This window comes from Polypterus senegalus, chromosome 2 (assembly GCF_016835505.1).
Source record: "Polypterus senegalus isolate Bchr_013 chromosome 2, ASM1683550v1, whole genome shotgun sequence".
Taxonomy (NCBI): Eukaryota; Metazoa; Chordata; class Cladistia; order Polypteriformes; family Polypteridae; genus Polypterus; species Polypterus senegalus.
In genome coordinates, this window is record NC_053155.1 from 209,134,163 (window position 1) to 209,148,570 (window position 14,408).

The 14,408-nt window shown below is 37.1% G+C and overlaps 1 protein-coding gene across 7 annotated transcripts in view; it reads right to left on the bottom strand.

Annotated features, from left to right (window-relative positions):
* The window catches only part of lrch1 (leucine-rich repeats and calponin homology (CH) domain containing 1), a 254,974-nt gene that overhangs the window by 136,357 nt on the left and 104,209 nt on the right, over positions 1-14,408 (bottom strand). For all 7 annotated transcript variants that reach the window (XM_039745251.1, XM_039745248.1, XM_039745249.1 and 4 more), the window contains exon 2: positions 1,110-1,254. In XM_039745251.1, coding sequence (XP_039601185.1) covers positions 1,110-1,254 — 145 coding nt within the window. The remainder of the gene's footprint in view (positions 1-1,109; positions 1,255-14,408) is intronic.

Here is a 14,408-nt window from a genome sequence, read left to right on the forward strand (position 1 = left end):
AGCGCCAAAGGAGACAATGTACTGAATCAAATCTTTGCAAGCATTTACAGTATCCCTTGTTCATCCCAAAGTCTTATCAAAATATATCACAATATGTTTATGCATATTGTAATGCCAGGGGAATGGAGGCTCAGAGGCTAGGGATCTGTGCTGGCAATCGGAAGGCTGCTGGATCAAATCCCATAAATACCAGAAGTGACTCTACTCTGTTGGTCCCCAAAGCAAGGCCCTTAACTTGCAATCGCTCCATCCTGAGTATGACATTAATCTGCATCAGGTGCATCAATGAGCTGTCAATCTCTCTCTCTCATTTTGGTATCAGTACAGAGGAGTGAAAGCTCATATTGGCACCAAAGTCAAAACTTCAGTATCAATCAAACACTAGTCGGCAGTGATCCCTGTAGAATGACACATTACCTAGTTCAGAAAAAATTCCTGCACCCTAATTTTGTGATAAAAGTTAATCGGCATACTAAACCCTGAATTCATGCCTCCTATAGTCTGACTACTACTCTGTTTAGTAAGGAGTACCACCTTATCATATGTGTAGTTAAACAATTTTATATGCTTTAGTTTGCTACGTGTTTTTGCATAAATGAACAAGTACCAATTTTTATTTATCCATACTTACTAATGCATTCTCATTTATTAATGCATTCTCTGTATGGATGCAATATCTAATCATTCACTTACTGAATTCGTTTAACCCTATTTTATGCTCCACAATGAGACCAAACTCATCCCAGTTGTATTGAACACAAAGCAGAAATCAACACTAACACTTACAACCATGCTTAATCAACTAAATAAAATATTAACCACATTTAAAAACAGCCACGAACATTACTTGCTTATGTGTTCTCAACAATATAAACTCTTTTCTACTTGTGCTCATTGCACATAGAAACAGGTTTACAAGCTTGATTATATTATAAGCAGGTTAATTTAGGAACTTGTTTTAAGTAGTCTGTTTGACTATGAGAAGTAAATTAAATTTAGACAGACAGACAGACAGACAGACAGACAGACAGATAGATAGATAGATAGATAATACATTATACAAAGGAAGTTAAAAGTTTAATTTTAAAGTATCAGGAAAAAACACTTACCTCAGGTTTAAGTATGTTAACATTTGCAAACTGGCAATGGCATCTGGAATGACTTTAATACAGTTGTGATACAAGTTTAATACTTCCAGAGAGACAAAATTACACACTTCAATTGGAATCTCAGTCAGCCGGTTCTTGGATAGGTCTAGCATGAAAGAAAAAATAAATTTAAAATAAATCAAAACATAAATGTTGACTGTGCTATATATACATCCCAAAATCTGTAATAGTCATCTTTTCAGAATCATTTAGGATCATGTCTAGGCTAAGCATTACATAGTTTTCCATTCACCTATTATTATGTAACAGTCCCAAAGAGCTATCCAAAAGTCTTTGCAAGAGAACTGTTTAGTTTATATAAATATTTGTGGAGAAATACAATATTTTCGCTAGCAACCTTAAATGGAGAGGTAGGCAAAAAGCACATAACAGTACAAAATGGAATTAAAAAAATATACTAAATTGACCCATAACCTTATAATTAGAAGACTGTATGTAGCTCTTTCTCAACCTAGCATCTCGGAGGATTGTTTTCAGATTTAATGTAAAATAGTGGATCCACAGTGGATGCAGATTTTAAGCCCAACTAATTCCACAATCAGTGCATCATTGTTCTGTAGGTTTATTCCTTTAATTATATCAGAATGCTTACAATGCTGAATGCTAAAAATGAACAACTACTTCAGTGCCATATTAACTTGTCTTCGAATTTGTAAGAAAATGTTTTCTTAATGACAAGACAAATGAAAATGGCAGGGACATAGCTATTTCCCTTTATCATTCAATGTTGCTTATTGCAGTCAGAAAACAACACATGACTAAATATTAGGCAGTTTGGCTGATTTCTATGTAAAATTACATGTCTTTTAACACAAGAGATTACATAAAGGTCTCCATGAATCCATCCATCCATTATCCTACCACTATATCCTAACTACAGGGTCACGGGCATCTCCCGGAGCCAATCACAGCCAACACAGGGTGCAAGGCAGGAAACAATCCCTGCAGGGCATACACACATACCCACACACCAAGCACACACTAGGGACAATTTAGAATTGCCAATGCACCTAACCTGCATGTCTTTGGACTGTGGGAGGAAACTGGAGTACCCAGAGGAAACCCATGCAGACACGGGTAGAACATGCAAATTCCATGCAGGGAGGACCTGGGAAGCGAACCTGGGTCTCCTAACTGCGAGGCAGCAGCACTACCACTACGCCACTGTGCCGCCCTTCCATGAATCTTAACTGGTAATTAACTAAATCGAGGAGGTGCAAAGTGGTTAATGGAAAAGGAGTTTTGTTTCTGCAGGTCAAAATTTTTTTCAATATATATATAATATAATATTTTTACGATACCCTTTGACCCTACACTATTAACATTTCATTATCTTCAATATTCAATAAAATGAGTCATTTTAGTACAGTACTTGCCACTGTCCCCAGCTCCTACATTTACAGAAAGGGCTCAAAGTAAATATTACACCCAAATTCTTGTAACTGTAACATAGGCAGAGTGGCCACCATCTTAATAGTTTCACCTAATCGTTTTACTTTTATTCAAACACAACTGTAAATTCTACAAGGGAAAATTCCCAAATTGTCCATCTACATTACAATATCACAAAAGACATTTGACTTTTACAACCTACCCTACAGAAAAAACACTCTGAAGTATTAAACCTGCAAAACAAGCTGCAAATATATCCTGTGGAAAAGTGGAAATAATGCATCACTGAATGTAAACACATTTTTATAATGTTTTTGTATGTGTTCATTCAAACTTACTTACAGATTATTCCACCCATCACAGAACAGCAAAATGAGTCCTATTTTAAATTTTCCACCTGTTCACAATTAAGTGTTTCTCTATGTAAAGATGGGAGTATAAAAGCTAAATCAGACATAGAGCAAATGATTATCTTAAATGACATGTTCGGGTTTTTTCATTCTAAATTCAATTTACATGTCACGTTTAGTTACGTTTCTTAGTTCTCAAGCACTTTTAGTTTAGAGGAATACTCTTCTTCCCCCTGAGGCATATAAAGTATTTAGGGGCATTTGCACTTTATGAATCAAACTAAAGCAAGTTGGGCGTGGAAATACAAAAATAATAACAAAAAAAACAAGAACAAATCCTTCTCTAAAAGTTGACCATTTGTTATTTAATGATGAAAAGTATTGACAAATTTCCATCTGAAAAAAAATAATTTTACATTAAAAAAAAAATCAACAGTTGGGCACCTTTCTACAATAGAGCTCTAAGGTTATGTAAGAGGTCCAAATGTGAAGAAGGCTCTGATAATATTATGACTCCTGTTTAGACTATTGCTCTAATTTCCAAGTAATAGAGCAAACAGCTGAATTTCCCTCATAAATTAAGAGACACATTCAACAATCTATAATGAAAAAATATTTTTCCCTTACATTAAAGAACATGGCTTGAACAAATCATAATGATTGCATTAATAATCTTTACAAAGGACAAAATATAAGAACTTACATTTATTCATAATCAGATTACATAATCAAAATTTCAATAACACAAAAAAATTGAGTGCCATTATGAGCAATGCTTCATATCCCCTCTCTAACACATTAACACCGAGTATTTTCAGCTAACGAATCATTCAGCAGAAGCTGTTTCAAGAAATGCTATTGGGGATTCTTTACATCAGCAGCAATACACCTGCATAATGCCCCACTGTGACTGCAACAGCCAAGTAAGAAGTTTCTTTTCTTTTTAAATGTCTTGCTTTATAGTCATTCTGGTGTGTGTTCAGACCAAAGTGTGTGTGTATATTTATTTATCTATCTACCTATTTATGTATATTTATTTATTTAAAAAGCTTCTATAAAAAGCCAAATTCCCCCCTTGAATGAACAAACTTTATTTGGCCCATTTGTTCTATCAATCGATCGATCTATCTGTAATAAAAATTGGATCTGTATGAATGTGTGTCTAATGCACAAACTCTTTATTTTTTGAAAAAACTATAAATGTTTCCTGTTAGTGTGCTATATAAATAAATGTTGTTGTTTGCATCGTCTATCAGCCATATGAATATTAAAATGTTACTTTTATAATTTCCCACTGACAAGAAAAATGCATTAAATTAGGAATGCAAAAATAAATGAAAGAACACACTTATCTCTGAAACTATGTAAATTATAAATTATATCATTTAAAAATTATACAATAATTACACAGTTTTCATAACTGACATTTAAGTAAGTTTAAGAACCTTTCTATTTATAGTTTTTATCTTTCTGGATTTCCTTCCTCTAGATATATAAAATACACCCAAGTAGTTGCCCCATCACCTTTTATTATAATACTAGACATTAAGCCTGTTACAATAACGGACGCTAGAACAGTATTGCATAAACATTATTAGGAACAGTCTATATTAAATGGCAAGGGACCTTGACCTCATTCTGTTTGTTGTCTTAATTTTTTTGTTAAAAATATTTTTGCAAGAAGCCTAAAGTAAAATAATATTAAAAATAAAACAGAAACGTATATGACAATACAGTAAGTATAATTAATATTGCCTTAGTGTAAAACTTTATAACAATCTGTAAGACACAATATCTGAAGAAGATATTTAGGAAAATGTTTTTATTTTTTTACCTCAGGAAATTTTTCAATAAAATTTCATTATAGACAACATTTTTTGTAAACACTCTTGTTCAGGACCATCTACAATGTTGACATCATCATCTGTAAAACTTCTAACTCTTGATAATGCAACATATAACTGACCGTGGCTGAATACTGGTTCTGGCAAGTAAATGGCAACTTTTCTAAGGTTTGCCCTTGAGCTTTATTAATTGTTATGGCAAAGGCTAATGTAACTGGAAATTGTCGCCTTCTTATGGTAAAGGGTAAATTAGTAGAGGATAGAGCCAAATCAATATGGGGAATATTCTGACGCTCATTTTCTTTTTTACAATCGATCTATTTGCTCGTATTGTTCTTTGTCTTTCAGCCTTTCTTTTGTTGATGTTTAATTACTAAGCTGACCGTTCTTCCAGGAGATGTTGCTTATATAGGATTTGAGTGTCTGTGTCTTTTGTCCTACTTGACATGTCCTCTTTTTTTGGGTGGCATGTTGTTATTAGATAGATAGTTAGTAAACATGCACGGGGCAGTATGTGTGGCGTCTCCCCAGCAATGGATTTTATGTGCGTGGCCGCAACTACCCAATCAGCACTCTCCCCAGCAATGCTGTCCTTTATTTGCTTATCATGCACGGCGGCTCATCATTCACTGTGTGCTCAGCTTCCAGTGTGTGTGCGTCCACGATGCCGGTTGTGCGTGTCGCACCGAGCCTTGCGCATGCGCACTTCACCAAAAGCACACACACACACACACACACACACACACACACACACACACACACACACACACACACACAGGGGTTTTATTAAAGAGGAGTATCGACCCATGTCACTCATTACAAGTATTAAATAATCATAGAAATAAACACAAACTCTTAGGTCAGGTTGGGAAACATGCACTGGTACAGCTCCTTGTCGCACACACCACACAACAAAACAGCTCAGGATCCCGGTTGGCAACCCCCCAGGCAGAGAACCGGTCCAATCCTACTCTCCTGAACTGATCATCTATCTACAAGCAGCCAGGTGTTACATGGGTGTGGTCTTGGCCTAGTCCAGCCACTCAGGTCCTCAGAAATGAAGATCCTACGAGCCACATTACCCTTAGGGAATTGTGCCACATGGACATAGTGCCATAACTGATGCTCCTTCATAAAGCAGGTAAAGTGCCTCATTTGAGATTCATTGAGCAAAGTCTGACACAAAGTCAAACCTGCAGAAACCAAGGACTCTCCAAAGAGACATAGTACCGAAGGAGTCCAGTCTTCATCTCAGGTCACTGGATATTGTCCATGTTTTGCAACCATATAGCAAAACAGGAAGCAACAGGACTCTAAAAACTTGGACCTTTGTCCTTTTGCAAAGATATGGGTAGGAACACACAATCCTTTCCAAAAACCTCAATAAGGAAGAGTCACCAGACATGTCACTGCCGAGGTAAGTAAAACATTTGAAGCAATCGACAATCTCTCCACATACACACTCACTACTAATAGCTGTGCCCAAGAGGTCATTCAAGGCTTGGATCTTGGTTTTTATCCAGGACACTCACAAGCCCAGACACTCATATCCTTCACTCAGTCTCTTGAGAGCCCTGATCAGAACCTCAATTGACTTCACAAAGATCACAGCAATTTCGAGATCAGTGAATCAACAGATTCAACAGCTTCCCCAACAGATGCCCCACAGCAAATATATTCCATCCTAACTTAATCATGGCATGGAGTAAGCTAACCCACATTTTTATAATACCAAAATGAGACACAACTTATTAATCAAGCAGTCAAGCTCAGGTCAACAAGTATTTTAGAGGTATATTAATCGAAGAGCAGGGAAAGGGGTGTTAGGGACTTAAATGTCAGAAAAATACCAATATATGTATACAAAGAAGGCAGTAACTCAAATTTGAATTTGTTAAGCAAGTGCTATGCTGTTGCAACAGTATACTATATATTGAACAAATGCATAAAATATCCACAGCTTTTAAAAAGTTCACAATACAGGTATGTTGCAAATTTGTTTATCACCACAAAAGAAGAAATCAAGTGTGTAGGACATTAAGTAAAGTTTATGTTGTTGTAAAGTTCAGATGTTCAGTAACTTAGCTTTAGGAACAGCCAGATAAAGGTTCAATGCAGTTAATAACCAGATACTTTCCATGTCCAGTGTCAAAAAGCTTTTGTTTCTTTCTCTTACTCATAATCCTCTAAATTCATCCTTCGGAAATATGTGGCCCAGCATTATTAATCTGTCTCATTTTTATCTTTTTTTCCCTACAGTGGTAAATCTGATGTCTCTTAACAAAAATGCTTGTAATTCAAATTCTGATTATACCAACAACTAATCCCTTTTATCTAGACAGCTCCAGCATTTACCTTCTGATGTTCTGTGTTTACCAATTGGTTGATGACTTCCTTCCTTCCTTTCTCATTGTTAATGCTTTTCTCATAAAGCATTACGCATCACGTTCCTTTAGTAGAAGTAGGTGCACAGAGAATAGTGCACTAAGAGTTTGAAATTTATTTTTCAACTGAGGCTTAAACAAGCACATACAGTTTTGTTACTTTGTTTTTTCTATCTCAATAAAATAAGATATATTTGTAAACTAGCTGTGTGGGCATCACCCTTGGCCTGGTCCAGCCACTAGGGTCCTGAACAATGAGGATTCCGTGAGCTGAATCACCTTCAGGGAATCGCACCACATGGCCATAGTGCTGTAGCTGCTGCCCCCTCACAATGCTGGTAATGTTTCTCATTTGGGACTCCATGAGCAACCGCTCATTCAACACAAAATTAAACCAGCAGTACCCAAGGATTCTCTGAAAAGACACAATACCGAAGGAGTCCAATCTTCATCTCAGGTCACTAAATAGCGTCAACCATATAGCATGGCAGGAAGCACCATGACTCTAAAAACTTGGATCTTCGTTCGTTTGCAAAGATATCAGGAGTGCCACACACCCCTTCCCAGTGACCCCATGACCCCAATGCTCTCCCAATCCGTCTACTGACTTCATGGGAAGAATCACCAGATACTTGAATGTCACTGCCAAGGTAAGTAAACCTTTCGACAAATTCGACACTCTCTCTGCAGACAGACACACTGCTGATGACGGTGCCCAAGAGGTCATTAAAGGCCTGGATCTTGTTTTTTATCCAGGACACTCGCAAGCCCAGACCGTCGGACTCCTCGCTAAGTCTCTCAATTGACTCTGCGAAGATCACATCATCATGAACAAAGTCAGTATCAGTGATTCTTTCTTTACCAACAGATGCCCCACAGCTGCTGTTTACACTGCATTATAACTTATTTTTCTAATCTCTGAAATTTCATTAAAATTCCACTGAACATAATTATGTAATTTCACTGTTTTCTGGTAAAGACCATAATTTAAACAATATATTAATGAGACACTTGTTTCATCAGTCATTCTACAGTAGCTCCTTTTAAGAAAACAGTTGATGTTAAAAACTGCAAACATCTTTGAAGATTTGCAGTGCTACAGCAGCTAACTCTAAACTGTGTCAAGGTCACTCAATTTTATCAGTTTTCTACACAATTTTCATCTGCTAGCTCTCAGCTAATTCATTACAATTCACTAGATAAGAAGTTCAGTTACAGTCATCAAACAATATGCACTTTCTCAGGGACAAAAATATTAAAGTTTTTCTAAGATTATAACTGTGGATGTCCACACCTTCTTATAAAAAAAATAACAATACAGCAAGGTCCCCAACTTCACAAGAGGTTTGGGCAAGTTCAAAATACTTGTAGGTCATCATTGCAACATTTTCCATTAGAGCAGTGACACTTAATAGGCAGACTCTTGTCTGGATTTGGACCCAAACACAATTTAATCCACAATTTAAACTTTTCTGATGAAACAAAACAATTCAAAAGCTAAACATTGTGTATTTCATACAGAAAGAAAAGTAAATCAGTTATTTTTGTCTGCAATAACACCACTGACCTAAGTATCAAGCTCCAGAGTATAAACACCACAATACATGACCTATGTCACTAGTATGTTGTTTCCAGGGAAAACAGAAGGTATTTAAATATAACATACAGGATGGTATGCATCACTCTTCAAAACATTTGGCACAAACAAGAGGAAAACATCACCATCAGAATTATGTTGAACTCTTAGAGAAATTTATTGAAAATTTAAGAACTCACTTTTAAGACTTTGGCCTGGAAAAAAAAGCCCTGCTGTTTACTGAAAACAAATTTGCAGTAAAAGGTGTCACTGAATTCTCCATGGAAGTACTGAAAGTCTGTCAATGGACATGTGCTATTTCCCTGTAAACTGAGTTGATTGACCTCCAAGAAAATCTTCCTCTGAAGATTTGGACTTCTCTAGCGCCTTCAACACCATCCAACCTCTGCTCCTTAGGGACAAGCTGACAGAGATGGGAGAAGATTCACACCTGGTGGCATGGATCATGGACTATCTTACAGACAGACCTCAGTATGGTCGTCTCTGGAACTGCAGGTCTGACATTGTGGTCAGCAGCACAGGAGCGCTGCAGGGGACTGTACTTTCTCCAGTCCTGTTCAATCTATATACATCAGACTTCCAATACGATTTGAAGTCCGGCCACGTGCAAAAGTTCGCTGATGACACTGCTATTGTGGGCTGCATCAGGAGTGGGCAGGAGGAGGAGTATAGGAAGGTAATCAAAGACTTTGTTAAATGGTGCGACTCAAACCACTTACACCTGAACACCAGCAAGACCAAGGAATTGGTAGTAGATTTTAGGAGGCCCAGGCCCCTCATGGACCCCGTGATCATCAGAGGAGACTGTTTGCAGAGGATGCAGACCTATAAATACTTGGGAGTGCAGCTGAATGATAAATTAGACTGGACTGCCAATACTGATGCTCTGTGTAAGAAAGGTCACAGCCAACTATATTTCCTTAGAAGGTTGGCGTCCTTCAACATCTGCAATAAGATGCTGCAGATGTTCTACCAGACAGTTATGGCGAGTGCCCTCTGCTAAATGGTGGTGTGCTGGGGAGGTAGCATAAAGATGAAGGACGCCTCACACCTGGACAAACTTGTTAGGAAGGCAGTCTCTATTGTAGGAATGAAGCTGGACAGTTTAACATCTGTGGCAGAGTGATGGGCACTAAGCAAGCTCCTGTCAATCATGGAGAATTCACTGCATCCACTGAACAGTTTCATCTCCAGGCAGAGGAGTAGCTTCAGTGACAGACTGCTGTCTTGGGAGGGTAAACGCTAACATTATTCAAAGTTATTGTCTGTTTTTACATGCATTTTTATTACTCTTTAATTTAATATTGTTGTTTTGTGTCAGTATACTGCTGCTGGATTATGTGAATTTCCCCTTGGGATTAATTAAGTATCTATCTATCCATCTATCTATCTAGATCATTATGACCCTGTCATTTTCTGCACAAGTGTGGTTAGTGCAGCAAATGTTCCCCTCCTGCAAAACTCTCCCTTCAAATTCTAATGTTCATAATACTGCTATGAATCAGCATTTTCAATTATTAATATGATTTAAAAAAAACAAAAACTAATACCACAGTAGACTCGCCAACGACCACATGCATGAGCATCTCCAGTTGGCTATCATGTCTTTAGAGCGAGAACTGAATGGCTTGGTTACAGAAAGAAGTTGTCATTTTTCTCAATAAAACTGCAATGCTTAGTTTGGAATGCTGAATTGGACATAGCTCTGTTTCATATTTGTTTGTTTATTGAACTACAGTTCTTGGACCTCTGACTCAGGAGAAATTTTGCCAAGAGGACCTTTAAAAGTTATATTTGAGTATAACTGTATACGTGGAAGGTTACCTCTACACTGCCTGGTTTCCTTAAGCAAAGAAAATAATTTTAATTTGTATGATATGTCTTTGGAGCCATGCCCAAATTTATTAGAATATGTAAATTATTCACATGACGTTAAAATGCACAGCCCATGGAATACTTGACTGAAGGTGTTTAGCTTCATACTGTAATACTCAATGTCAACCTGAACATAAATACGCAAAACCAATAATTAGGAAATCAAATTAGACAGATTAACAGTAGCACTCACGCAACCAAAAGGATCACATTCCACTTGTCACACTCTACAAGCAGAAGCCTACACAGATTACATTTATATCCCCTTTGCTTTACCAATTATTCCTTTCAGACAGGTTTCTTTAAATGGGCAGGAGGAACTGTGCCAGGGTGGAAACATTACAGTTACTGCTGGTGCTGCTTAAAAGTAGGGTTTGTAATTTAAGACGGATAAGTGATTGATAGATGGGTGTAGTGGTCATGTAACAGGTTTGCGAGGGAAAGAAAAGAGCAAAAGGCACAAGGAAGGAAAAAGCCAAGTTCAGCCAACAATTAAGTAATAATAAAGCAAAAAAAAAATTAATAACTAGGTGACAAAGTAAAAATAAAAGTCTATAGGAAAAACAGTATGCAAGAAACATGGTGAGAAGAACAGTCTTAGCTATGAGAACAAGTTAGCACAGAGTGGTCCTCAGTTACCAGAAATAAAAAGCAAGGTGTAGCTAATGATGTGCATTAGGCACAAGGGTATGAAACTTCTATACTGTCAATATCGTTTATAATCTGAAAATGTTTCCACAGAGTAATTATTCAAGAATGTAAGATTCAACACTGAAATAACCCTAAAATTTTTTTCAATTTAGAGAGGGCAAGGCTATGTTATTAAAACACAAATTTAATGCAAAAGAAAAATATCTAGCTGGTTTCTTTTGGTTTTATATTTAATTATTCGCCCCATACTGCCACTCTAACTTTTGCGCGCTCAAATTAATTGATTAATCAACTGCTATAAACATAGGGGGCTGAGGCAGGAAGGGAGTATTAGAAGCAAGAATTTGGGTGTGCTTCCTGCTCGAAGGAGGTCCTGCATGCTGATTTTATTATGAGCATATAATGAGCCAAAGGGAACTGAAGGGGTCAACCTGCAGGAAAGGCAGGAAAGAAAGACACCCGCACAAAATGAATTTCTTGGAAAACTGGTTGCATATATTTTGTCAAGTAGCAATTGCAAAATTAGAATGCAGCACCTCTTCTTTTTCATTTTTTTTAATAATGGAACACTTTACTCTACTTACTGTATTATCGCTACAAGATTATCATTGTTGTTTCTGTACTTATGGACTCTCTTCAGAGTATTGCACCTCATGCTAAGAATAATGTCTACATACCGACAGGGGCACCTCTCTCTGCCACCCTAACCTGAATATGAAAATGCAAAAATCTAAATCATATTTTTAAATATAATGGTTTATTCAATACAAGTCACACAAGGAAGGGATGAAAAAGTGGAGAAGACAAAGAAAAAAAATAGCAAATGTAATATAAATTATAAATTCCTGCTGACTCTCTGGGCCTGACTACATAAGGTTGAGTCCTTATCTGTCCAGTAATGTGACTTGTATAGTTACAATGTATCTGCTCAGTTGAAACATAAACAGTAGCATGTCATTTGCTTTCTATAAATGATAGCAAAGGCATATAAAGAGTTTCTTTCATATTGCAGTCACTCTGGTTATACGAAATCTCTGTTGCTTGTCTGCTTCTTTATGATCTCAAAATGATATTTACAAGTGGCTAACATGAGATATTACTGGACGTGAATGCAATTCTGCATTAACAAATTGTTTTATATTTTTGTGTTTTTCTGCAATATACTATTATTCTCTACATCTGCATATAAAGCTGGAATGGTGTCATGTAGTATATATTATGCAGTTAATTGCATTTACGTATGTAATGTTAATGGGTGTAACACCAAGGGAAATTCCTAGTAACTACACTGACTAGCAATAACTTAAATTCAATTTACTAAAATAGCTAGTACCACAAACTCTAAAAAAACTCTCCCAATCACTTTTCTGATGCTCATGTTCTCTTTCTTCTCTTTTGATTTCTCACCTCAATGACCCAGTAGCATCTTTATATACTACTATGAGGATACTTCTGGGGTAAGAAACATAATCCAGTTCAAGAATACACTATGAAAGTCCTGAGGTATCATTCTCTATAGCTCTTTATGGTGGTCCCCGGTATTTCTGCATCACTGAGCCCCAATAACTGTACAAACGACAAGGCATCCATAGTGTTCCTGACCCCCCCTATTCTGTTCAAATCTAGGTCACAGATCTCTTTTTATGTCTGTTGTCACACACGTGCGCATGGGAGGCAGCTAAAGGGCTTGAGTGGAGGCAGTTCTGAGTCATGCCGGGATGTGGCAGAGTGCATGGACTCTTTTTCTCTCTTTCCTGTAGACCATTCCCGGGAGATTCCACCTGGCTCTCTTGACGTCACTTCCAGGACCGAGCCAATGGAAGTAGACCTGACCAGCTCTGGCCCCTCTGATGTCACGTCCGGGTGTGATCCAATGATTGAAGACCACGTGCCCGATCCTTATGACCTCACTTCCTGTCTTCCCTCAGTTCTGTATTGGATTCGGTTTTGAGCACAACAGTGCTACCATTTAAAAAGACGATTTGCAGCCAGGATACCACATTATACGGGTTGCTGCCCCAAACCTTGGTATGTCTCATTGTGTGTTATGTGACACTGTATACTGTCCTAATATAGATATTCAAAAAGATATATAATACTCTGTTGGCTATGTGCCTGCACTATTAAGTACTAAGGGTCCTTTCATTCATGGAGTATAGATCACTCCAGGTCCATGTCTTGTCCTCAATTTCCCTGCCTATACTATCAAAGCCAACTCATTGCTAGCATGTATCTTATCATAAAAGCCTTACACCTCCAGAAAGCTTTACCTTCAACAAAGTTTTTTTTTTTTATTTTAAGCACATGCCACATGGTCAAACAACAAAAGGTTTTGTTATAATCCACTTAATCAATACACAAATTCAAACTGAGCTCTACTAAACAGGTTTGTAATTTTGTACATTTTTCCCCAGAAAAATTATCCAAAAATGTTACACATAACATTTTTTCTTGTGAAAAAAAATGTAACAGAAACATGTAAACATCAAAATGTCAACATAAATACAGAAGAAAAGGTCTGTCTAATGTTAACTACTGTACTCATGCAGATTTAATACATGTTTTTCATGTGATATATTTTGAAAGTCTCCAATGCAAAACCAGAAGTTGCAGTTGGGACAGTAGAAGCATGCTGCACGTACTTCCTATATTTTTTTTGTTGCTTAAGCATGAGAGGGTTAAATATCAGTGGCTGATCCACTCGAGTAATGCCACCCACTGTGTTACTGTAGGCTACCTAGCGCAAGGCTTAGTGAATTCTGCATTCCCCCAACACAAAACAGTGAACAGTGCTTAAGGGAGCTAATGTTCTTCTTGTTCTTCCACTTGATCGCAATCATTTTGCCACCAAGTTATCTGCACTATAGTGAACATTCACGAGACATAATTCACTAGAAATATCACAATGGTTTGGTCATACAGTGCTGTATGCATCAGTATCAAAATCCATGTCAATGGCTGAGGAACAGTTCACATTGTCCACACTATCGTTTGATTCAAATAATGGTTTAGTTCAGTTTGTTCTAAAACGGAACTTAAAGCTTTTCAATTACATGCCATTAAGTGTTTTGGTTAAAAGGTCTGCCCCACTCATGAATACTGATGAGTTAACAGAGTAGCAGAATGCATAGAAAAATGTATGATTT